The sequence below is a fragment of the Entelurus aequoreus genome, linkage group LG18 (assembly GCF_033978785.1).
Source record: "Entelurus aequoreus isolate RoL-2023_Sb linkage group LG18, RoL_Eaeq_v1.1, whole genome shotgun sequence".
Classification (NCBI taxonomy): domain Eukaryota; kingdom Metazoa; phylum Chordata; class Actinopteri; order Syngnathiformes; family Syngnathidae; genus Entelurus; species Entelurus aequoreus.
In genome coordinates, this window is record NC_084748.1 from 46,811,067 (window position 1) to 46,838,745 (window position 27,679).

Here is a 27,679-nt window from a genome sequence, read left to right on the forward strand (position 1 = left end):
TCCGGTGGCCATGGATGAAGTGCTGGCTGTCCAGAGCCGGGACCCCGGGTGGACCACTAGCCTGTGCATCGGTTGGGGACATCTCTGCGCTGCTGACCCGTCTCCGCTCGGGATGGTTTCCTGTTGGCCCCGCTGTGGACTGGACTCCCGCTGATGTGTTGGATCCACTGTGGACTGGACTTTCACAATGTTATGTCAGACCCACTCGACATCCGTTGCTTTCGGTCTCCCCTAGAGGGGGGGGGTTACCCACATATGCGGTCCTCTCCAAGGTTTCTCATAGTCATTCACCGACGTCCCACTGGGGTGAGTTTTTCCTTGCCCGTATGTGGGCTCTGTACCGAGGATGTCGTTGTGGCTTGTACAGCCCTTTGAGACACTTGTGATTTAGGGCTATATAAATAAACATTGATTGATTGATTGATATATATATATATACACACAAACATTCATTACATTCCAATGTTTAGCTTCTCTTTTAAAGATAGATATGTTAATTTTTGAAAATACACAACTTTCTAAATTTGACCAGAGACGTTAGGTATATTTGCACAAAGCATCGGATCGGTATCGCCGATACAACCCTGTATTTGACTTGACTCGGAAAGAAAATCAGTGGTATCGCACATGACTAATTTGGACAGAACACGGCATCATAACTATCCAGAGTTGTCCCTAAGAAAGTCAACTATGAACTACATTTTTTCTTTTACAGCAGTTCAGACATTTAGAGATGTTTTTTCTCCAACTTTTAGTGGAATACAGCAAAGTCCACGTGCACACCCACACTTTCATTCCGCTGATAAATAGTCAAAGAAGCACGTACACAATGGAGATGTACGCCCGACACACACCTTCAACTAGAAAGGTCTATTCTGTCCCTTACCAGTTCATTTTGATGACGAGAGTTCATTCAAGTGGGTTGGTGAGGATGCCAAGTGTCCTCAACCACCGTTCTCACCAAACGGACCACTTCATACCTGGATAGCTTATAGAACCCATAATGTGTGAGAGGTGAAAATAAATAGAAGACAACTAGGTCATGTGGTACTACCCTTTCCCTGCAGGTGATGATGGCCTCCTCCACTCACAGGAAGACAAAGTCATCGCTGCGTCGTCTGCTATTGACCTGACCTGCTCTGCCCGGGGGCAGGATGTGAGGCGCCTGCTCGTCATGGTGACCCTCTAGTCCATAGTCCTGACCCTCCAGTCCATAGTCCTGACTCTGGCCTTCCACAAACGTGAAGATGGGGTACTTCTCCGCCGAGGACGACGACAGGGCCTGGGAGGACGACACAAGGTGTTAGCCACGATGGATGTTTAAGAACTCGCTATGCAGAGTTTGGATCATGTTGATAAGATGGAGGCCTCAGAAATTCAAATGCTTTGGGATTACAGGAAAATCATAAGCAATCTGTGGTCAATATATTGTTTACTACACACAAAACAGACATGGAATTTTGCGTGGAGGATGCCAGGGCAGGGCTCTCAGTCTCCGTTCTAATTCATCCCAAAGGTGTTCTATCGGGTTCAGGTCAGGACTCTGTGCAGGCCAGTCAAGTTCATCCACACCAGACTCTGTCATCCATGTCTTTATGGACCTTGCTTTGTGCACTGGTGCACAGTCATGTTGGAAGAGGGAGGGGCCCCGCTCCAAACTGTTCCCACAAGGTTGGGAGCATGGAACTGTCCAAAATGTTTTTGGTATTCTGGAGCATGCAAAGTTCCTTTCATTGGAACTAAGGGGCCAAGCCCAACTCCTGAAAAACATCCATCCATTTTCTACCGCTTGTCCCTTTCGGGGTCGCTGGAGCCTATCTCAGCTGCATATATATATATATATATATATATATATATATATATATATATATATATATATATATATATATATATATATATATATATATATATATATATATATATATATATATATATATATATATATATATATATATATATATATATATATATATATATATATATATATATATATATATATATAATTATAAAATTATATATATATATATATATATATATATATATATATGTATATACATACATACACACACACACATATATATACACATATACATATATATTTAGGTTTTAATGTAAAAAAACTGGCAGGGCAGTTGCCAGAATTGTACCATAAAATTACTGTAGATGGAATGAAAAAACAGTACCTTTTTTAAATTTATTTTTTATACAGTAAAATTCAAGCAAATGAGCTGCCAGTTTTTATTTTACCGTAAAATCTAAGGTTGCTGTTTTCATAGTGTATTACTATAGATGGAAAAACAGTAGCAAAGTTGTTTTTACAGTAAAAAAAACAAAACTGTCAGCTCAGTCGCCAGAATTTTACCATAAAGTGTGTTGTCGTTTCTATAGTGTTGTACACTTTGATTGATAATTTTGATTTTACCAAAATAAATTGCTTTAGAATGTGTGATAATGTAGTATTTTGTTGCATTATTAGATCATGTTAAAGTTTAAAAGCCATGCAGATATGCATATAAAAGACAAGCATGCGGTACACTTGTTTTTTTAATGTCAAAGTGGAATGAAAAAATACGTTTAGTAAAAAAAATATAAATGACTTGAATACCGCTTATTATTTCCAGGCTTTTGCGGGCCACATAAAATGATGTGGCAGGCCGGATCGGGTTTATCAAATACATATAATTAAATATTTGCTCGTCAACTTGATTTATAATTTCAAAGCAAGTTATCCAAAAAAGTAAAAATTACAACTAGAGATAAATGCTTTAAAATGTAATATCGGAAATTATCGGTATCGGTTGCAAAAAGTAAAATGTATGACTTTTTAAAACGCCGCTGTACGGAGTGGTACACGGACGTAGGGAGAAGTACAGAGCAGTTGCGTCTCTTGCCAACCCTCCCGATTTTCCCGGGAGACTCCCGAATTTCAGTGCCCCTCCCGACCATCTCCCGGGGCAACCATTCTCCCCAATTTCTCCCGATTTCCACCCGGACAACAATATTGGGGGCGGGCCTTAAAGACACTGCCTTTGCGTGCCGGCCCAATCACATAATATCTACGGCTTTTCACACACACAAGTGAATGCAAGGCATACTTGGTCAACAGCCATACAGGTCACACTGAGGGTGACCGTATAAACAAGTTTAACACTGTTACAAATATGAGCCACACTGTGAACCCACACCAAACAAGAATGACAAACACATTTCGGGAGAACATCCACACCGTAACACAACATGAACACAACAGAACAAATACCCAGAACCCTTTGCAGCACTAACTCTTCCGGGACGCTACAATATACACCCCCGCTAAAGCCATTATCAGACATCTCTAGTTATAACTGGAAACATTTTCTTTTGCAAATTGTGCAACGAGGCTCTAATGTAAATATTTATGTACATGAACTGTTACAAGATGCCATAATTGCAATGTGGCCCTCAACAAAAACAACTCTGCTCTAGTTTGATAGGAATTGCTGATTAAAAAGCCCACAAAATATACTTTGTAGAGATGTCCGATAATGGCTTTTTTGCCGATATCCGATATTCCGATATTGTCCAACTCTTAATTACAGATACCGATATCAAGCGATACCGATATATACAGTCGTGGAATTAACACATTATTACGCCTAATTTTGTTGTGATGTGCTGGATGAATTAAACAATGTAACAAGGTTTTCCAAAATAAATCAACTCAAGTTATGGAAAAAAAATGCCAACATGGCACTGCCATATTTATTATTGAAGTCACAAAGTGCATTATTTTTTTTAACATGCCTCAAAACAGCAGCTTGGAATTTGGGACATGCTCTCCCTGAGAGAGCATGTTGAGGTGGGCGGGGTTGGGGGGGGGGAGATTTTTGGGACTAGCGGGGGTGTATATTGTAGCGTCCCGGAAGAGTTAGTGCTGCAAGGGGTTCTGGGTATTTGTTCTGTCGTGTTTATGTTGTGTTACGGTGCGGATGTTCTCCCGAAACGTGTTTGTCATTCTTGTTTGGTGTGGGTTCACAGTGTGGCTCATATTTGTAACAGTGTTAAACTTGTTTATACGGTCACCCTCAGTGTGACCTGTATGGCTGTTGACCAAGTATACCTGGCATTCACTTGTGTGTGTGAAAAGCCGTAGATATTATGTGATTGGGCCGGCACGCAAAGGCGGTGCCTTTAAGGTTTATTGGCGCTCTGTACTTCTCCCTACGTCCGTGTACACAGCGGCGTTTTAAAAAGTCATACATTTTACTTTTTGAAACTGATACCGATGATTTCCGATATTACATTTTAAAGGCCTACTGAAATGAAATGTTTTCATTTAAACGGGGATAGCAGATCCATTCTATGTGTCATACTTGATCATTTCGCGATATTGCCATATTTTTGCTGAAAGGATTTAGTAGAGAACAACGACAAAGATCGCAACTTTTGGTACCTGATAAAAAAGCCTTGCCTGTACCGGAAGTAGCGTGACGTAGTCAGTTGACAGCCTCCTCATATTTTCCTATTGTTTTCAATGCAGCTAGAGCGATTCGGACCGAGAAAGCGACGATTACCCCATTAATTTGAGCGAGGATGAAAGATTCGTGGATGAGGAACATTAGAGTGAAGGACTAGAGTGCAGTGCAGGACGTATCTTTTTTCGCTCTGACCGTAACTTAGGTACAAGCTGGCTCATTGGATTCCACACTCTCTCCTTTTTCTATTGTGGATCACGGATTTGTATTTTAAACCACCTCGGATACTATATCCTCTTGAAAATGAGAGTCGAGAACGCGAAATGGACATTCACAGTGACTTTTATCTCCACGACAATACATCGACGAAACGCTTTAGCTACGGAGCTAACGTGATAGCATCGTGCTTAACTGCATATAGAAACAAAATAAATAAACCCCTGACTGGAAGGATAGACAGAAAATCAACAATACTATTAAACCATGGACATCTAACTACACGGTTAATGCTTTCCAGCCTGGCGAAGCTTAACAATGCTGTTGCTAACGACGCCATTGAAGCTAACTTAGCAACCGGACATCACAGAGCTATGCTAAAAACATTAGCTATCCAACTACGCCAGCCAGTCCTCATCTGCTCATCAACACCCGTGCTCACCTGCGTTCCAGCGATCGACGGAAGGACGAAAGACTTCACCCGATCACAGATGCGGTCGGCGAGACGCAGGAAGTTAAGGTGAGTTCGGCGGCTAACGCGTCTGCTATCCATCTCTGTCTTCCTGGTTGTGTTGCTGCAGCCAGCCGCTAATACACCGATCCCACCTACAACTTTCTTCTTTGCAGTCTCCATTGTTCATTAAACAAATTGCAAAAGATTCACCAACACAGATGTCCAGAATACTGTGGAATTTTGAAATGGAAACAGAGCTTTTTTGTATTGGATTCAATGGGGTACCAATACTTCCGCATCAACTGATCCGTCACACGCATACGTCATCATACACAGACGTTTTCAACCGGGAGTGTGGCGGGAAATTTAAAATTGCAATTTATAAGTTAACCCGGCCGTATTGGCATGTGTTGAGATTTCATCATTGATATATAAACTATCAGACTGCGTGGTCGCTAGTAGTGGCTTTCAGTAGGCCTTTAAAGCATTTATCGGCCGATAATATCGGCAGTCCGATGTTATCGGACATCTCTAATCATTTGCTTTGTAAACATATTTGCTTCTTTTTTTATCCTTTTTAATCACCTTTGTCATTACTATAGCATCCATAAAAAAGAACAAACACGTGCATAAGGTCTAATTATGCAAATTGGACAATAATGTCATTGATCAGAAAAGGAATGGACAAACAGTGATTGGTGGGAAAGTGTTCCTGGAGACGACAGAAAACATTGAAAGAGGATTTATGTAATGGATGCATGAAAAAGTCTGACTATTAAACATTGCAAATGTTCTAGTTCAGTGAATGTTTGCCTCTGTAATGGAGTGAGATGACAGTGAGAGGTGGTCCAACTCACCAAAGTAACTGCACAACACAAAGACTCAAAGTCTTTCTTGTTCCTGGCGTAAAAGCCGATGGTGCAGCTGGGGTCCATTCGGGTGAAGGGCATCTTCTTGGGAGAACTACAGTGGAACGACTAAAGACAAAGAAGCAATTTAGGAAATCTCGACTCCCGTAATTGCGCTGGTTATCTGCTCGGTCACACAAAAAGGAGCCAGAAGGTCACGTTGTCTTAGTGTGATGGGGAGACAAGGTCAGACAGGGTGGTAGAGACATGACAAGTACGTTGTCTTAGTGTGATGGGGAGACAAGGTCAGACAGGGTGGTAGAGACATGACAAGTATGTTGTCTTAGTGTGATGGGGAGACAAGGTCAGACAGGGTGGTAGGGACATGACAAGTGCTGCTGACCTCCAGTGGGAAGTTGACATGAGTGACATCCACCACGGCCTGGCAGTAGTGAGGGTCTAAATACAGCAGCTGCTCATCTGGAAGACATTTACAATCACATCTTGGGGGTATTCTTCACACGCTGACAGGCAAACTGTAGCTGATCCTGCACATGTAACAAAGGTCACATCTGGCTAATACTTCACGCTTTAAAGAGGAACTGCACTTTTTCCTTTTAATTTTGCTTATCGTTCACAATCATTATGAGAGACAAGAACAACCGTCTTTAGAACATTTTATTTGAAAGATGCGTCTAATGGGAATCATTGTTGTAGCCTTCAAAGACTCTAAAACAACTTCAAAACCCTCCATCAACACTTTATATACACACTGCAAGTGTATATATAATGTAGTAACAGACACCTTCATAACAATATGTAATATGTACAATATACACACAGCAAGTATATATATAATGTAGTAACAGACACCTTCATAACAATATGTAATATGTGCAATATACACACCGGAAGTATATATATAATGTAGTAACAGACACCTTCATAACAATATGTAATATGTACAATATACACACTGCAAGTATATACTGTATATAATGTAGTAACAGACACCTTCATAAGAATATGTAATATGTACAATATACACACTGCAAGTATATATATAATGTAGTAACAGACACCTTCATAACAATATGTAATATGTACAATATACACACTGCAAGTATATATATAATGTAGTAACAGACACCTTCATAACAATATGTAATATGTACAATATACACACCGAAAGAAAATAAAAATTGTAGTTTTGTTGTCCCAATTAAGAAAAATGTTTTGAAGGTGGAATGGTCGAAACGGTTGCAAAACGTGGACTGTGAAAACTTTCTAAATAGGGATTTGGAAGATCGAGATTTCTGGGAATTCCTGGAATTTTTTAAAACTTGAAGAATAGAAGTTTGATTGTCCAAGGTGAGTGGAGTGTGTGGATGGTGGAAACGGTTCAAACCGGTTGAGAAATGTGGGAATTGAAGGTGGAATGGTCAAAATGGTTGAAAAATGTGGACTGTAAAAACTTTCCAAATAGGGCTTTGGAAAATTGGGAATTCCTGGAATTTTTTTTTAAACTTTGAGAATGGAAGTTTGATTGTCCAAAGTGAGTGGAGTGTGTGGATGGTGGAACGGTTCAAACCGGTTGGGAAATGTGGGAATTGAAGGTGGAATGGTCAAAACAGTTGAAAAATGTGGACTGTGAAAACTTTCCAAATAGGGCTTTGGAAAATCGGGAATTCTTGAAATTCCTGGAATTAATTTTTTTTTTCTAGGACACTGGAATTGTGATTGTCCAAGGTGAGTGGAGTGTGTGGATGGTGGAACGGTTCAAACCGGTTGAGAAATGTGGGAATTGAAGGTGGAATGGTCAAAACGGTTGAAAAATGTGGACTGTGAAAACTTTCCAAATAGCATTCTGGAAAATCATGAATTCTGGAAATTCCTGGAATTAAAAAAGAAACTTGGATAATGGAAGCTTGATTGTCCAAGGTGAGTGGAGTGTGGATGGTGGAACAGTTCAAACCGGTTGAGAAATGTGGGAACTGTGCAAGTTCGAAAATTGGCCCATTCATTTTAAATGGGAAAAAATCACCCGGAAAACCGGGAATTCTGGGTAATTTAGGATATTCAAAAAAATACTTTTTCGGGAGCTCGCGATTCCCGGTCGATACTCGAACGGTTCAGATTGGATGAAAAGTGTGGGCTGTGAAGCGCACGGAATAATAATAAATATGTTTTTGGTGTGGAATCTTATTGTGTGAATGTTTGGACACTCACACAAATATACTGTACTTATATATTTTGTCAAGCTGCCGTGCGTCCACTGGTTCCCCCTCACACTGGAGAACTACTAAGATATATGATATAATCCTAACTTGTAAAGAAATATGTTCTTTTATCATTCTTCCGAATAGGAACATCTAATTTAGCTCCATGTCAACACAACAAGACGATGCTCGTTCTTACCTTGGAAGCCAACAAAATAGAGTGAGTGCTTTGGTTTGCCTCCAATGATTCCAATACAACATTCCAGCTTTAGAATGTTCTGGGGGAAAAAAACACAGTTTTATTATTAAATAATGTGAAAGAAGAGAAATGAGAAGCACCAACGGACCTTGACACATTCAATGTAAGATGGGTTGAGGGCCTCCCCGCCCAGACGTACGGGCACCAGGATGATGACTGACTTCCAAGCTTGGTTGTCAGGTTCTGGGGGAGTCTGGCTGAGTGACGAGTCACACAGGTGCGCCACGTCCTCTTTGTACACTGTGATCCGGCACAATAATAATCAAGTCACGTGGTGCTCTGGTGTGACCCGATGAACGGACAATGGAAGTGTCACCTGTACAATCCTGAGCCACGTACACAGCCAGGTTGTGGACAACAGTGGATTTGGCCAGAGCTTTCCTACGAAAAATAAAATCTCATCAAATACCATTTACTGTACGTTGACTGTAGAACGGATCCTTACCGCAGTATATGTGCCACTATGGAGGGGCCGTACCAGTCACCGGCTTTCTTTCCAGAACTCCGGCCTATTCCCACCAGCTGGTGCACCCCAAACGGTGCTAGAGGTTGATCCCCGAACCAGGTGAGCAGCCTGTGGTGGATGTGCTCGGCTCGTGGGTCCCTTATAGACTCGGGTCTCTTCCTCTGGCTGGATCTGAGCGTTGGATCGCTGGGCAGGGTCTTTTCAGGGGTGCAGTTCCCTCGCGGGGAGCCAAAAGAGGGGATGGGGACCCCGCCGACCCTCACCGGTGAACGCGTTCGCAACACTTCAAAGTCCACGTCAGTGAGCTGTTGAGCATCTGGCCAGGTCCAGTCTGCAGAACACAAATCATGTTTGTCTTAACACCCAAATACAATGTTCAATCTTTAACTGTCTAGAGCAGACGTACACTCACTGGTCAGAGCAGGGCTGTCCACACCTTTTGACTTGAGGGCCACATTGGGCTAAAAGAAATATAACCAGCGACCGAAAGCTGACTGCTTGTAAAGCAGGGTCAAAAGTATCCATACAGCAATGTTAATATTTGCTTACCGGTACATGTCCCTTGGCAAGTTTCACTGCAATAAGGCGCTTTTGGTAGCCATCCACAAGCTTCTGCTTGAATGTTTGACCACTCCTCTTGACAAAATTGGTGCAGTTCATCTAAATGTGTTGGTTTTCTGACATGGACTTGTTTCTTCAGCATTGTTCACACGTTTAAGTCGAGACTTTGGGAAGGCCATTCTAAAACCTTAATTCTAGCCTCATTTAGCCATTCCTTTACCACTTTTGAGGTGTGTTTGGGGTCACTGTCCTCTTGGAACACCCAACTGCGCCCAAGACCCAACCTCCCGGGGCTGATGATTTCATTGTCCCATTGACTCTCTGTAAAGCACCAGTTCCATTGGCAGCAAAACAGGCCCAGAGCATAATACTACCACCACCATGCTTGACGGTAGGCATGGTGTTCCTGGGATTTCTCCTCCAAACATATTGCTGGGTATTGTGGCCAAACAACAGCATTTTTGTTTCATCTGACCACAGAACTTTCTTCCAGAAGGTCTTATCTTTGTGATGTCAGATGAAACAAAAATTGAGCCGTTTGGCCACAATACCCAGCAATATGTTTGGAAGAGAAAAGGTGAGACCTTTAATCCCAGGAACACCATGCCTAGTTAGTTAGTCAGTTTATTATTTCTGCGGTCAGTGGTCAACAAAATAAACAAACAGTTGTACATTCATAAATTGAAAATGTTGCAGACCGAAAGGGTTTAGGCCATGGGTGTCAAACTCTGGCCCGCGGGCCAAATTTGGCCCGCCGTGTAATTTCACTTGGCCCTTGAGGCGATATCAAATTAACACTGGAGCTGGCCCGCTGATTATATACAGCGGCGGTGCCGCGGTAACACCTCATTCACCGCTAATTCTCATACTTGCCAACCCTCCCGGGAGACTCCCAATTTCACTGCCCCTCCCAATAATAGTCACGTCTGCTTTTCATCCAGTCCAACGAGTGCTGGCCCAGTCACATGATATGTGCGGCTTCTGCACACACACACGCACACAAGTGAATGCAACACATACTTTATCAACAGCGATACAGGTTACAGTGAGGGTGGCCGTATAAACAACTTTTACAATGTTAGAAATATACGCCACACTGTGAACCCACACCAAACAAGAATGACAAACACATTTCGGAAGAACATACGCACCGTAACACAACATAAACACAACAGAACAAATACCCAGAACCCTTTGCAGCACTAACTCTTCCGGGACGCTACAAGGTGTGTGTGTGTGTGGGGGGGGTTTGGTGGTAGCGGGGGGTGTATATTGTAGCGGCCCGGAAGAGTTAGTGCTGCAAAGGGTTCTGGGTATTTGTTCTGTTGTGTTTATGTTGTGTTACGGTGCGGATGTTTTCCCCAAAATGTGTTTGTCAATCTTGTTTGGTGTGGGTTCACACAGTGTGGCGTGTATTTCTAACAGTGTAAAAGTTGTTTATACGGGCACCCTCAGTGTAACCTGTATCGCTGTTGATTAAGTATGCTTGCATTCACATGTTTGTGCATACAGACGCCGCACATATTTTGTGATCAGGCCGACACGTTGTTAGAATGGATGAAAAGCGGACGTGACGACAGCTCGTAGAGGACCTTAAAGGCAGTGCCTTTAAGGCACGCCCCCAAGACTTTGGTCCCGGCGGACTACGAGATATAATGACTGATGAACACCTTTGTTGGACAATGAAGGTTGCCTCAGCTCAAAGCCTGAGCCCCGACATTAATGAACTAGCATCCAAGAAAAGATGGCAGGTATCTGGCTTGGGCACATCAGATTAGATCAGTGTGTTGCAAACTGAGCAGTTTAAAGTCCTGAATGGTTGATTTATTCATTGTTATTTTATTTTCAAATTTATTAGCCTGTGGAAAAAGTGAATGTTGATATTTACCTCAGAAGGCTGCAAATAGAAAAGAGGCATTCAATTTTTATTTAAATTGTATTTGATATGTCATTGATATTTTTTAATTATTATTATTATTATTTGAAACTCGATTTTGCATGTCACTATAAAGTTATTTAAGCCTTGCTTGGTTAATATTCAATGCAAAACTTGTTTGGGTCCCTATTAAAAGGTTAATTTGTTCAACCTTGGCCCGCGGCTTTGTTCAGTTTTAAATTTTGGCCCACTCTGTATTTGAGTTTGACACCCCTGGTTTAGGCTGAAGTTGAACACTCATTGCGCCTAATCCTACCGCCAAGCATGGTGGTGGTAGTATTATGCTCTGGGCCTGTTTTGCTGCCAATGGAACTGGTGCTTTACAGAGAGTAAATAACACAATGAAAAAGGAGGATTACCTCCAAATTATTCAGGACAAGCTAAAATTATCAGCCCAGAGGTTGGGTCCTGGGCGCAGTTGGGTGTTCCAACAGGACAATGACTCCAAACACACATCAAAAGTGGTAAAGGAATGGCTAAATCAGGCTAGAATGAAGGTTTTAGAATGGCCTTCCCAAAGTCCTGACTTAAACGTGTGGACAATGCTGAAGAAACAAGTCCATGTCCAATTTAGCTGAACTGCACCAATTTTGTCAACAGGAGTGGTCAAAAACTCAACCAGAAGCTTGTGGATGGCTACCAAAGTTAAACTTGCCAAGGGACATGTAAGCAAATATTAACATTGCTGTATGTATACTTTTGACCCAGCACATTTGCTCACATTTTCAGTAGACCCATAATAAATTCATAAAAGAAGCAAACTTCATGAATGTTTTTTGTGACCAACAAGTATGTGCTCCAATCACTCTATCACAACAAAATAAGAGTTGTAGAAATGATTGGAAACTCAAGACAGCCATGACATGATGTTCTTTACAAGTGTATGTACACTTTTGACCACGACTGTATGTATATATATATAAACTTGGTAAAACACGGCACACTGACAAAGCTCAACCTATTTTTACTATAACAATCTACAAGGTTAAAACAGTTTGCTTCTCTTTTTCCCCCTCCATTTATTTGCTTTCTTTTGTAATTCAAGTAATCATTACATATATGAATTGTTGCATTTGAAACAATTGTATTTTTGATATTTATTGTTATTATTCATTATCAATAGTGCTATTTCTATAGTTTTTTTTTTATTGCTCCATTTGTAGTGCAATAATGTTCATTGTCATTTCTGTGTTATTAATATTTACTTCACTAACTGCTTCTTTGATATCACTTTTACTATCATATTTGTACATATATCCTATTTGCGGATGCTGTTCTGTTATTGTGGTTGTTATTGTCTCTGTCTTATCCCGCTCTTGTCCCCTCTGTCTTCCTTTTTTCCCTCTTTCTATCCCCTCCTGCTCCGGCTGCACCATATAATAATATAAATCCATTTAATAAAGTCAAATACAAATAAGGCAACAAAAGAAGTATCCCACAATGTGAGTGGTGCATGTACTCACTTTGGGGAAGTGCCTTTTACAGTAATGAAGTGGCCAATGAGTGAAAAGAAGTGAAAGACACAAACCTCTGGGCATCAAATGGACTATGAGACCCTGAGCCAGCAGCATCTGGCCGCTCCGCAACATACAGCCCCAGCCGCAGTCCGTGGTCCAGCTGGAGCCCTCCAGCTGAGGGAACTCCCGTCTGTAAGTCAGCCAAATCCTGGACACGAAGTCCATGCGAAACTGATCCACTTGATCTGGTCAGACAAAAAAAAACACAGATCATGGAAAAAAACCACAACGTGACAAAGAGTCTGTGTAAACTTTGGCCATGTGATACGTGAGTGATGATCTGATGTTTATCATGACACCAGGAAGATGCTTTTGCATCTGTGGAATTCTTTTATCTGACATGAAACCTGTTACTTTTCTTAGAAAAGGCTTGATCTTTTAGCGGCGATAACATTTGAGTTTGAAGATATCTTTTAGATTTCTACATGAAAAATACATTCAGTTTTGGAATCCCCGTTTCTTTTCAATTGTAATTCATAACTCAAGTTAGTGAATGTTTTTTAAAATTGACTATAAAAGGAAAATGGAAGAATGCAGGTAGATGAGCCGTGTCTGTATCTGACGACAACATAAACATGGAGTTGTGGAGCGAGCACATTAATGGAAAACTAATCATCGGAAAAGACAGCACCGGCTTTATTTCTGCACGTATCGGCTTGTTCACGTCAGACTTGAATGCATCTGAGAGATTGGGTTCAGGCCTCAATCCATGCTGTTGTTTTGGGAAGCAACACAGTTCTAAGAACTGATTAATAATGATTTTTAACAGTAATTTCACTTCATTTTAAGGGGAACTGCACTTTTTTTGCATTTTGCCTATCATTCACAATCCTTATGTGAGACAAGAACACATTTTTAATTTTTTTCCCTGCATTCTAACTCGTAAATAAACGCTAGCAAAAGTCAGCTAAAAAAAACTGAGGCAATGGGAGACGCTCTATTCTGCCTATAAAGTGCTGCAAGTATATATGTAATGTAGTAACATTCATAATAACATGTAATATTTGCGTATTTTGCTCATTTTAAGCACACAGCGGTGCATATTTCCCCTCCAAGGTTTCTCATTGTCATCCCATTGGGTTGAGTTTTTACTTGCCCTGATGTGGGATCTGAGCCGAGGATGTCGTTGTGGCTTGTGCAGCCCTTTGAGACACTGGTGATTTAGGGCTATATAAGTAAACATTGATTGATTGATATTTTCACAGATGCATCAAAACGTTCACGTTTCCCTTCAACAACAAGACTACTAATCATGGCAGACTTGATGAAAGACAACAAAAACTACGTTGGGACAAATGATGATCCAGAAACTTCTATTTTTGAGGCTGAATATAAGGAGGATGATCAACAAGTTTTAGAAGCTGTGTGCTAAACCGATGCAGTTTTAGTGAAACACTAAGCATCATGTAGCAGTATTGCTAAGTGCTTAACAAGATATAATACATGATAAAACAATCACTTACTGTACAATGTCTGCTCTCACTGGGATAAAGACTGATTGGATGTTAATATCTTCCCCTTTACATTAAAAATTCATCATAATCCTCACAAAGGTTATAAAAGTTGCGTATTTTCGCATCTTTCTTTCTCTGGGTCAAAGTTGGATGTCAAAGTTGACCAACTTCTCGGTTAATGTCCACAACCTTCTACGATACATGTGAGAGGCATGATTTATAATGTAGAATTAACTTTCACCAACTCAAAGGCGATGCAGCAGCTCAATATGTCAATAATAAGCCAGTTAGCCCTCTGTGATCACGGAGACGCTAAAATAGTTTGTCGGTGTTAGCGCTTATAATACATTACTGCTAATACTTGGTTAATATTCATGTCACAACATGCAAAAGGAGTATTGTTTTTTTTGTTTGCTTGTTTTTTTTAAATTAATTAATTAAAAAATAAATGGGGTGTTGTTGGCAGTTTTTGGATGTTTTTTTTTAAAGCCAATTAGTTTATTACATGCCATATTTAACAACTTAGAATGCATAAAAAAAAAGAAAAACATGTGTTCTTGTCTTACATAAGGATTGTGAATGATAGGCAACATTCCAAAAAAAAGTAATGTTTTTGTAGGATTGGTGTATATAACATGCTGTCACCTTCACTGTTGAGCAGGTAGGAGTGTCCCAGGAGGGTGATTGGGGAAATCTTATTGAAGGTGGTTTTTGATTTCACAGTCCACCCTAAAAAGGGAATGATAAGGAAGATAGATTTAAATACATCCACTTTAAGTAGTTACCCTTTTTACATATAGTATGTTTTATACTAACCATATTTGACATTGTTCCATGCTGACATAATTTTGGCTTTAAGCTTATCCATTTCCTCCGGCTCCTCCGTTGCTTCTTTGCCAGGGTCTGGACTCTGAGGCGGTCTGGGTCCATAGCTGCCCTGCAGTGCCACGGACTGCTGCCGCCGGCTGTCCACCAGCTCGTTGTGCATCACTCCACCGACGTACTGCACTGCACTTGGGGAAACAGAGTTCATGGCCTGGAGCGCTCAGAGGTGGACTCTGGGGCTCCTCATTGCGACAACGAGCACCTGGGGAGGAGAACATGAAAATAAATATAAAGTGTAAGAAGAAGGGTTAACTGTTGACATGAGACGCATGAGGCTAGAGTTTATATGGGCATTTGTGATGTCACAGATTGACGGATGTACTTATGTGGGCATTTGTGATGTCACAGATTGACGGATGTACTTATATGGGCATTTGGTACGTCACATGTTGACGGATGTACCTATGTGGGCACTTGTGATGTCACAGATTGACGGTTGTACCTATGTGGGCATTTGTGATGTCACAGATTAATAGAGGTACATATATAGGCATTTGTGACATCACAGATTGACGGATGTACCTATGTAGGCATTTTTGACATCACAGATTGACGGATGTACCTATGTGGGCATTTGTGATGTCACAGATTAATAGAGGTACATATATAGGCATTTGTGACATCACAGATTGACGGATGTACCTATGTGGGCATTTGTGATGTCACAGATTAATAGAGGTACATATATAGGCATTTGTGACATCACAGATTGATGGTTGTACCTATGTGGGCATTTGTGATGTCACAGATTAATAGAGGTACATATATAGGCATTTGTGACATCACAGATTGACGGATGTACCTATGTGGGCATTTGTGATGTCACAGATTAATAGAGGTACATATATAGGCATTTGTGACATCACAGATTGACGGTTGTACCTATGTGGGCATTTTTGATATCCCGGATTACCTAGAATTTACATCTTTCAGGGAAATTTTTCCCATTGAAAATGAATAGGCCAAATTTCAAACATGCACATTTCTCAACCGATTTCATTCCTCATCCACACAATCCACTCACATTGAAAAATGAAATTACTAAATTTAAAAAAAATTCCAAAACTCTATTTTCACCTCTTCCTGGAATGTTTTCACAGTCCACATTTTTCTACCGTTTTTGACCATTCCACCTTCAAAACATTCCTCTTAGTTGGGACAACAAACGCTCCTACAAATTCCCGATTTTCCCAAAATTTCAGGAATTCCGAAATACCCATTCTCAATTCAGACTGTTATTACATCAACAATTTTCAACCGATTCCAAAAATTCCAACACCAACCCATTCATATCATCTAGGACGGGGGTCGGCAACCCGCGGCTCTAGAGCCGCATGCTCTTTAGCGCCGCCCTAGTGGCTCTCTGGAGCTTTTTCAAAGATGTATGAAAAATGGAAAAAGATGAGGGGAAAAAATATATATTTTTTGTTTTAATATGGTTTCTGTAGGACAGGGGTCGGCAACCCGCGGCTCCGGAGCCGCATGCGGCTCTTTGACCACTCTGATGCATACTTGCCGACCCTCCCGGTTTTCCCAGTATACTTAACGACCCCCCGACTTTCCCAGGAGACTGCCTCTCCTAGAAATCTCCCAGGGCAAATATTATCCTATTTTCACTCTAATTACTTAATCAAGGGCGTGCCCTAATGGCACTGCATTAATTGTCCTCTATAGCATTTACAAACAGCGTGTCAGCCCGGCCACATGTTATTTGTTGCTTTTACTAGCACACGTAGGCGACAGCAAGGCATACTTAGTCATCAGCCACACAGCTTACACTGACGGTAGCCTTATAAAACAACTTTAACACTGTTACGTTACAAATATGCGCCACACTGTGAACCCACACCAAAAAAGAATGACAAACACATGTCTGGAGAACATCCGCACCGTAACACAACACAACAAATACCCAGAATCCCATGCAGCCCTAACTCTTCCGGTCTACATTATACACACCCGCTACCACTAAACCTCCCCACACATCAACACCCCCCCCCCCCCTCTCCGTGCGTCGGTTGAGCGGAAGAGTTAGGGCTGCATGGGATTCTGGGTATTTGTTGTGTTGTGTTTATGTTGTGTTACAGTGCAGATGTTCTCCAGAAATGTGTTTGTCATTCTTTTTTGGTGTGGGTTGAAAGTGTGGCGCATATTTGTAACGTAACAGTGTTAAAGTTGTTTTTGTACGGCTACCGTCAGTGTAAGCTGTGTGGCTGTTGAACTAGTACGCCTTGCTGGCACTTACGTGAGCAAGTAAAAGCTGCATTCTACATGTGGTCGAGCAGGTACGCTGTTTGGGCAGGCTGTAGAGGGCGCTAAAAGCAGTGCCAGCACGTCCTGAAATTTGGGAGTCTCTCGGAAAATTGAGAGGGTTGGCAAGAAAGACGCTATCAAGCGCCATTCAATTAAAAGTCGCGGGCCGCACTAACATTAAATTTCCATATTAAGATGCGAGCCGGTGCAAGTGTCAGAGACCCCTGGTTAACATAGCGCAAAGCAATTTAAGCTTTGTATGCAGTGTTTTTCATTTTAAATTATCAAAACATTTTTGTGGCTCCCATTGTTTTCTTTAATTTGTGAAACTTTCCAAAATGGCTCTTTGAGTGGTAAAGGTTGCCGACCCCAAACATGACACAAACCTCCCTAACTGTTATAAAGCAAACTGTTTATATTAAACATGCTTCACTGATTCGAGTATTTGGCAAGCGCCGTTTTGTCCTACTAATTTTGGCAGTCTTTGAACTCACCGTAGTTTGTTTACATGTACAACTTTCTCCGACTTTCTAGGACGTGTTTTTGCCACTTCTTATTCTGTCTCATTTTGTCCACCAAATTTTTAATGTTGTGCATGAATACACAAAGGTGAGTTTTGTTGGTGTTATTGACTTGTGTGGAGTGATAATCGGGCATATTTGGTCACTGCATGATTGCAAGCTAATCGATGCTAACATGCTATTTAGGCTAGCTATATGTACATATTGCATCATTATGCCTCATTTGTAGCTATATTTGAGGTCATTTAGTTTCCTTTAAGACCTCTTAATTCAATTTATATCATGACACACTGTATGTAGTATGGCTTTTAATTTTTTGCGGCTCCAGACAGATTTATTTTTGTATTTTTTGTCCAATATGGCTCCTTCAACATTTTGGATTGCCGACCCCTGATCTAGGACAATTGTGCTAGTATCAAAATTTTCAAAAATTCCAGTTTTTCGCAAAAAATCCAAAATTTCCAGGAAATTCCCATTCAAATGAATAAATGTATTCATAGTTCTACCATTTTTTAACCCGATTCCGACCTTTCAACCATTCACCCACACTACTCTTCCGATATATCGAACAAAAAACATGATTTCCCTTTCCCAAAATTCCCGGTATTTCCTCCCCATTGACAATGAATGGGCATCACACAATCGACACCAGATTCCACATTTCTCATCCGATTCGAACCGTTCCACCACCCACACACTCCACTCACCCTGACATTCAAGCCAGCATGTTTCCCGGTTCCGAAAATTCTCTGATTACCCGGAATTCCATTGACAATGAATGGGCAATATACAAAACTCTCCATATCCCACATTTCTCAACCTATTCGAATCGTTACAACATCCACAAACTCCACTCACCCTGGACATTCAAACATTTCACTTAGACTCACGCGTATCGCCAGTTCGGCGGCTTGCGCAAATACGGCATTCACATGCATTTCCTGCCGGAATTGCAAACTCTTGTTAAATGACTCAAATACATTTTAAAAAGGGCTCCGGCAAAAAGAGAACTTCACTCATGCAGGGCCAACAGGCTGTTGCCTGAGCAAATTTTAGTACTATCTACTTCCCTAATTAACTTGTTTTAAATACTAAATACTGCTATCATGTGTGTATGTATTGTATCTGCTAACGTATTTATGTTGTAGTTGTAAAAATAAAAGGCTGATACCGACATATAGTACAGGCCAAACGTTTGGACACATCTTCTCCTCATTTAAAGGGTTTTCTTTATTTTCATGACTATTTACATTGTAGATTGTCACTGAAGGCATCAAAACACAAGTTCTGTATTAATGTGCACTTTAGCTTGCAATATTTTCACTGCTGTCGGATGGATGTACGTAAACAAACAGTGCTTATTGTTTCCAAACAACAGCAGGTCCACAGTAAATAGGAAAACATAAACGAGTAATAAGAGCTAAGTTACCTGGATAAAGTTGACATTTTTCCAGATAAAAGTGTGATATTCTGAGAAGAAAGTCTCAATATTATGGGGAAATTGTGTAATTGGAAGTAAATTTAATTTAAATAAAATGAAAATGTTGCTATATTATTTTGGACTTTGACTTACAATACAGGCCAAAAGTTTGGACACACCTTCTCATTCGATGCATTTTCTTTATTTTATTTCCATGACTATTTACTTTGTAGATTGTCACATCAAAACTATGAATGAACACATGTGGAGTTATGTACTTAACAAAAAAAAAGGTGAAATAACTGAAAACGTGTTTTATATTCTAGTTTCTTCAAAATAGCCACCCTTTGCTCTGATTACTGCTTTGCACACTCTTGGCATTCTCTCCATGAGCTTCAAGCACACCTGTGAAGTGAAAACAACTTCAGGTGACTACCACTTGAAGCTCATGGAGAGAAGGCCAAGAGTGTGCGGAAAAGTAATCAGAGCAAAGGGTGGCTATTTTGAAGAAACTAGAATATAAAACATGAGTTCAGTTATTTCCCCTTTTTTTGTTAAGTACATAACTCCTCATGTGTTCAGTCATAGTTTTGATGGGACAATCTACAAAGTAAATAGTCATGGAAATAAAGAAAACACATTGAATGAGGTTTGTCCAAACTTTTGGCCTGTACTGTAAGTCAAAGTCCAAAATAATATAGCAACATTTTCATTTTATTTAAATTAAATTTACTTCCAATTACACAGTGTCTCCATAATATTTGAGACTTTTTTTTCTCAGAACATCACACTTTTATCTGGAAAAATGACAACTTCAATTCAATGGTAAAACATTCTAAGATATTATCAATAGCTAGTGACATATTCTTGTAACCTGCTAGCCAAGAATGTACAACAATTCTTCTCAACAAAGGAGGAGAAATATAACCTTTGAGGAAAATCTAATTTAAAACATTTGTATGCTCGTACAACACTTAAAACCTTTAGTATATCAGTATGTGGAATTAAATTATGGAACGGATTAACCAAAGAAATCAAACCAATATGATTCAGTTTCAGAGACTGTTCAAACTGCAAGTGTTCACAAAGTACACAGAACAAGAATTATCATGAACATCTTGAAGCCTGTTTTTTAATTGAGACAAATAGTATTTATGTATTTAATATGTGTATGCTTACTATGGTATATTATTTATTTGTTCACTGTTCTGTTACAGAGAACAAGGAAATTGAATACAATTGCTATGGTATGAAAAGGGGTAAGATTAAAAACTTAAAACTCATTTGTATACTCTAGCCTTTAAATAGACCCCCTTTCCAGACCAGTTGATCTGCCGTTTCTTTTCTTTTCTGCCCCCCCCCCCCCCCCCTGGATGAAGTGCTGGCTGTCCAGAGTCGGGACCCTGGGTGGACGGCTCGCCTGTGCATCGGTTGGGGACATCTCTGCGCTGCTCACCCGTCTCCGCTCGAGATGCTCTCCTGCTGGCCCCACTATGGACTGGACTCTCACTATTATGTTGGATCCACTATGGACTGGACTCTCACTATTATGTTAGATCCACTATGGACTGGACTCTCACTATTATGTCAGATCTACTATGGACTGGACTCTCACTATTATGTTAGATCCACTATGGACTGGACTCTCACACTATTATGTCAGATCTACTATGGACTGGACTCTCACACTATTATGTTAGATCTACTATGGACTGGACTCTCACTATTATGTTAGATCCACCATGGACTGGACTCTCACACTATTATGTTAGATCCACTATGGACTGGACTCTCACACTATTATGTCAGGTCTACTATGGACTGGACTCTCACACTATTATGTTAGATCTACTATGGACTGGACTCTCACTATTATGTTAGATCCACTATGGACTGGACTCTCACACTATTATGTCAGATCTACTATGGACTGGACTCTCACACTATTATGTTAGATCTACTATGGACTGGACTCTCACTATTATGTTAGATCCACTATGGACTGGACTCTCACACTATTATGTTAGATCCACTATGGACTGGACTCTCACTATTATGTTAGATCTACTATGGACTGGACTCTCACTATTATGTTAGATCCACTATGGACTGGACTCTCACTATTATGTTAGATCTACTATGGACTGGACTCTCACTATTATGTTAGATCCACTATGGACTGGATTTTCACAATATTATGTCAGACCCACTCGACATCCATTACATCCGGTTCCCCCTAGAAGGGGGGGGAGGGGGGGGGGACCCACATCTGCAGTCCTCCCCAAGGTTTCTCATAGTCATTCATATTGACATCCCACTGGGTTGTGAGTTTTTCCTTGCCCTTATGTGGGCTCTGAACCGAGGATGTCGTTGTAGCTTGTGCAGCCCTTTGAGACACTTGTGATTTAGGGCTATATATAAACATTGATTGATTGAGTGATTGATAAATAAGCTCTGCTTCTTCCTACTCCTTTTCGGATGTGCTGTAATGAAACAACTGGAATTGTGTGATGCACTACATTGTGTCGTATGCATGTTCCAAATAAACTGAAACTGAACTATTTACTGTGGCCCTGCTATTGTTTGGAAACAATAAGCACTGTTTGTTTACGGACATTCATCCGACAGCAGTGAAAATATTGCAAGCTACAGTGCACATTAATACAGAACTTGTGCAAATAACAGGCACTTCGGAACTAGTCACACAATCTTACTATTGTTGTCTGCACTATTATGGTCACTTCCAGGAAAAAAATGCATGAATGGGTGCCACACCGACGCGTTCAAAGCATACCGCAGTTGTCATCAGTCTTCCACAGGATTGCACAATAGTGACTCGACTTGGTAGTTTCAACAAGGAACTGCAAATAGATGAGAATAAGTCTTGGGAAAGTGCTGCTATCATGTGACTGACATTTGACTTCAGACCGGGGACTTTTTTTCCCCGCTAATCTGCACGCAAAGATGGTGTTTATCTTGATCGTTTGCAGATCGCAGAGCTGCACGTGTTGAATAAATGCAATTATTTATCAATATTTTTACACATTTAAAGCCACATTTTAACCAGGAGACGATCCAAGTTGATAAACATATAGTCGTGGTCAAAAGTTGTAAAGAACATAATGTCATGGCTGTCTTGAGTTTCCAATTATTTCTACTAGGGATGTCCGATAATGGCTTTTTGCCGATATCCGATATTGTCCAACTCTTTAATTACCGATACCGATATCAACCGATATCAACGTCGTGGAATTAACACATTATTATGCCTAATTTGGACAACCAGGTATGGTGAAGATAAGGTACTTTTTTTAAAAATTTGTAAAATAAGATAAACAAATTAAAAACATTTTCTTGAATAAAAAAGAAAGTACAACAATATAAAAACAGTTACATAGAAACTAGTAATGAATGAAAATGAATAAAATTAACTGTTAAAGGTTAGTACTATTAGTGGAGCAGCAGCACGCACAATCATGTGTGCTTACGGACTGTATCCCTTGCAGACTGTATTGATATATATTGATATATAATGTAGGAACCAGAATATTAATAACAGAAAGAAACAACCTTTTTGTGTGAATGAGTGTAAATGGGGGAGGGAGGTTTTTTGGGTTGGTGCACTAATTGTAAGTGTATCTTGTGTTTTTTATGTTGATTTAATAAAAAAAAACAAAAAAAAACGATACCGATAATAAAAAAACAGATACCGATAATTTCCAATATTACATTTTAACGCATATATCGGCCGATATTATCGGACATCTCTAATTTCTACAACTCTTATTTTTTTGTGAGCACATACTTGTTGGTCACAAAAAAAAATTGCGGGGGACAAGAGAGGGATAAGACAGAGACAATAACGTACAAATGTACAATGTACAAATATGATAGTAAAAGTGATATCAAAGAAGCAGTTAGTGAAGTAAATATTAATAACACAGAAACGACAATGAACATTATTGCACTACAAATGGAGCAATAACAAAACCCAATAGAAATAGTATTATTGATAATGAATAATAACAATAAATATCAAAAATATTTTTTTTTCAAATGCAACAATTCATATATGTAAAAACTTGAATTATAAAAGAAAGCAGATACATGGAGGGGGGAAAAGAGAAGCAAACTGTATTAACCTTGTAGATTGTGCCAGCAACTTCAGGGTTGCAGGTTCGATCCCCGCTTTCGCCATCCTAGTCACTGTCGTTGTGTACTTGGGCAAGATGCTTCCAGTTCCACTAACAGTGGTTTAAAAATGGAACTTAGATATTGGGTTTCACAATGTAAAGTGTTTTGAGTCACTTGAGAAAAGCGCTATATAAATATAATTCACTTCACAACTGCGCCCAAGACCAGACCTCCGGGCTGATGATTTTAGGTTGTCCTGAAGAATTTGGAGGTAATCCTCCTTTTTCATTGTCCTATTTACTCTCTGTAAAGGACCAGTTCCATTGGCAGAAAAACAGGCCCGGAGCATAATACTACCACCACCATGCTTGACGGTAGGAATGGTGTTCCTGGGTCATGCCCAGGACGTTAAAGTGCATCCGGCAGTGGAGGCTCCTCTATGGGGTCTTGGGGCACTAGGAGGTTAACCCCTTTACTACTGTTACCCCAGGTGGCCCTTGGCAAAGGCCTAGTACCTGACTGTCCCCTAGCCAGGGATACGGTGATGACCTAACAGCTAACGGTGTGGTTTGAGCGGTAATACGAGAGAGAGAAGGTGCGAATCTGGTAACAAATGAAGGAATAATCAATTCCCAAGAAAAACAGCAGGGGGTCCATCGTCTGACGGTGGTTTGGCTTCAAGCGGGAATATGTTTTTACATGTCAACATCTCCGTTCGGTGCCACACCAACTAAATGCCGAAGCAACTATTTCCACATCAACACCGTAGGACATGTACTATTTGATATGCAGCTCATTTTTATGTGACACGTATTGAAATATCTTGTGTGTCATCATGCACAAAAGTGTGCTTTATTTGTTTTAAACTATTGTAGTGGCGTTCTGTACAAAAAGTGCACTTTAGTTTAGTGTTGTTTTGAAATGTCATCTTAGTGACATCATACACAAAAGTGCAATCATAGCTTGTTTTAAAATGTCTCTGACAATCTTGCACTTTCTGTTTTGAAATGACATGAATGTTTGTGCCACTGCTTAATAACTGTTTAATAAATACACTTTTGCTAAATTGACTTAGTTGTGATTTCCCTCTCTGCATGAAATCAAATCAAATCAAATCAACTTTATTTATAAAGCACATTTAAAATTTACCACAGGGGTAGCCAAAGTGCTGTACAATGGGCAGGTTAAAAATAATACGAGAACCGAGCAAACACAACACAACACAAACAGAACACGATAAAAAATAAATAAATAAAATATAAACACATAAAAACATAAAAACAGGTTCACAGCAGGTGTGTTATGGGGCGCCATTGCAGGATGGATATCACTCAGTGTTAAAAGCCATGGAATAAAAGTATGTTTTTAAGAGAGATTTAAAAACAGGAGGCTTGTCTAACACTCGGAGGTAGGTCGTTCCAGAGCTTGGGAGCAGCAGCAGCGAAAGCTCTGTCATCTCTAAGCTTCAGCCTTGTGTCCGGGACCGTCAGTAGCAGCTGATCGGCTGATCTTAGGGATCGGGTGGGGCAGTAAGGCTGAAGGAGGTCGGAGAGATATGTTGGCGCGAGGTTGTTTAGACATTTAAAAACAAATAAAAGGAGTTTAAAATGGATTCTGTAACGCACAGGGAGCCAGTGAAAGTTTAAAATGAGCATATATTAATGCAGTACGAAGAAGAATGTTTTAATGTAGACACATAAAATCATCATACTGCTGTGATTAAATGTATCAAGTGTTCATTCAAGGCTAAGGCAAAATATCCAGCTATGTATCGTGTATCGCGATATGGCCTAAAAATATCGAGATATTAAGAAAAGGCCATATCGCCCAGCTCTAACTGTATGTTGTATGTATACTTTTGACCCAGCAGATTTGGTCACGTTTTCAGTAGACCCATAATAAATTCATAAAAGAAGCAAACTTCATGAATGTTTTTTTATGTGACCAACAAGTATGTGTTCTAATCACTCAAAAAAAATAAGAGTAGTAGAAATGATTGGAAACTCAAGACAGCCATGACATTATGTTCTTTACAAGTGTATGTACACTTTTGATCGCGACTGTATATTTGTAAAGCAGATTGAATTTAAACACCATAGGAATTAAATATAGTTTAATCCAAACAAAGTACTGTACTTACCCGATCAGAAATTAGTCCCAAGGTTGATGATGGCGAACATGTTGGTGTTGTTTTTATCGATACTATTAGCTTGCCAAGGCTAGCCGTCATTAGCATTAGCTCACCCGGCGTAGCACCGGCCGGCGGTCAAGCCAACCCGCCCTAATGTCGAACTAAGCCGCTGACACAAAAACAATGTTTCGAATGTTAACCATGGAAAACTTGGTAGACTTGAGACATAACGCCTGGAACATAAGACGAGACATGGCTAGTTCTCTAGCCTCAGGAAACCACTTTTTTTCCCCGGATGTTCTTCCTCAACGCAACGCGATTGGTTGACGTTGACGTGAATGGACGGGGATTGGTTGAGGTGCTGAGTCGTTTTCTATTGGCGGATACAAACCACGTGATGCAAACCAGGAAGGGGCCGACTGTATTTTGTAGGTATTTTACCAGTTTAACCTTTTCTGGGCCAAGGCACATTTTTTTCATAGAAAAAATTCTGGGGCACACCACCAGCAGAATACATAAAAAAAATGAAACCCAGCAGAACTAACCACTCCACTGACACATGCCTTCTCTATCTGACCTAGGCTGACCATATTGTGAAATCCCAAAAAGAGGACACATATATGCGTGCCAAGGCCGGGACTAGGTAAACATTTGCCAATGATACTCGAACTTGCTTTATAAATAATATATTTTTTTAAATAAAGCATTTTTTCTCCTGTGTTGACAGCAGTGTTGGCGCTAGGAATTTTCAAAATGGGGTCCCAGGGACCCCATCAAGTCATAAAAATGGGGTCCCACAGTAAATTTTTGGGGTCCCACTTTTTTGTAAGCGTTTTGAAAACAAATGACAAATGCATGCATTGTCCTGTTATATCTCACATTCTATATTGTGTTTTGGAAAAAGGTGGTCATAAACGTTACTTCATTCATTAAAAAAGATAATACAAAAGAAAACAAATGTGTATACATATGTAAATGTATTCAGTTATAAACATTCATTCACTTTCTTCTTTCCTTTATGGATCTAAACTTTACCACTGCTGGTAGTTTTTTCTATGTTTTTATTGAATAAGTTGTAGGTGTATTTATTTCAGTATAAAAGTGTAAAAAGTGTTTTGCTTGGGTCATGAAATGATGATAATGGTGTGCCAGGGCAAACATACATTTTATATTTAACGCTTAAATCTCTGGAGTCTACATCAACTTCGGATCTATTCCTCATTTCAAAATGTTTTAGTTTTTTTTATGTTGTTTTGTTTGTTTGTTTGTTTTCCGCCCTTTTTTGTCAAACAAAACTATGTTTTTTATGGCAAACACACAAAATATGCAAAATCTTCCACCAAAAATATTCTTCAAAGTGGAATATTTGATGTGAAGTAATCGGAACCTTTGATAGGTCAATAATTCATAATAACACAACAATGACCGTTTGAAAGAAGAAAAAAAACAGCTTTGTTTTATTAGTCAACATTGCAATTTTTTCTAAATTACATTTCACCTTTAAGCTTTTTTATTTCACTTTTGTTATGTTTTTGTTAATATTAATAGTATTTTTAGAATGTGCCGTGGGCCTTTAAAACATTTGCTGTGGGCCACAAATGGTTAAAAAAATAAAATAAAATAAAATAATCTGCGTCCTTTCTGATTTCCATGCGTTAAAAAGACACAAAAAGTGCGTTAACACCAACACTACTTGACAGTATAACAAAATAAGTCACACTTATATTCTGTAACATTCACAGTTTTGGGAAAAAAAGTGCAGAGGTAGAAATATTCAAAATAACCTCTTGTATATAATGTAAACATAAATAATGCCTCAAAACAAGTTAATTAAATTTAAACAAAAAACAGCAGACAAGCTCTCGCCCTGCACAGCTGTTTTGTGCTTTGTGGTGTCGATATGGGCTTGTAGATCTTTATTTGCCACAGATACATACGTTCCTGCTTTGCA

The 27,679-nt window shown here is 39.8% G+C and overlaps 1 protein-coding gene across 1 annotated transcript; it reads right to left on the bottom strand.

The window, feature by feature from the left end:
- LOC133633628 (cysteine protease atg4da-like) lies at positions 1–26,035 on the bottom strand. The gene is made up of 11 exons (XM_062026213.1): positions 25,738–26,035; positions 15,201–15,471; positions 15,030–15,113; positions 12,942–13,115; positions 8,896–9,247; positions 8,767–8,831; positions 8,539–8,690; positions 8,391–8,469; positions 6,376–6,452; positions 5,982–6,101; positions 1–1,282 (listed from the first exon to the last, which is right to left on the bottom strand). Exons 2-11 carry the CDS (start codon positions 15,415–15,417, stop codon positions 1,088–1,090), a joined length of 1,515 nt encoding a protein of 504 aa, XP_061882197.1. The 5' UTR covers positions 15,418–15,471; positions 25,738–26,035; the 3' UTR covers positions 1–1,087.
- Between the last annotated feature and the right edge of the window lie 1,644 nt (positions 26,036–27,679).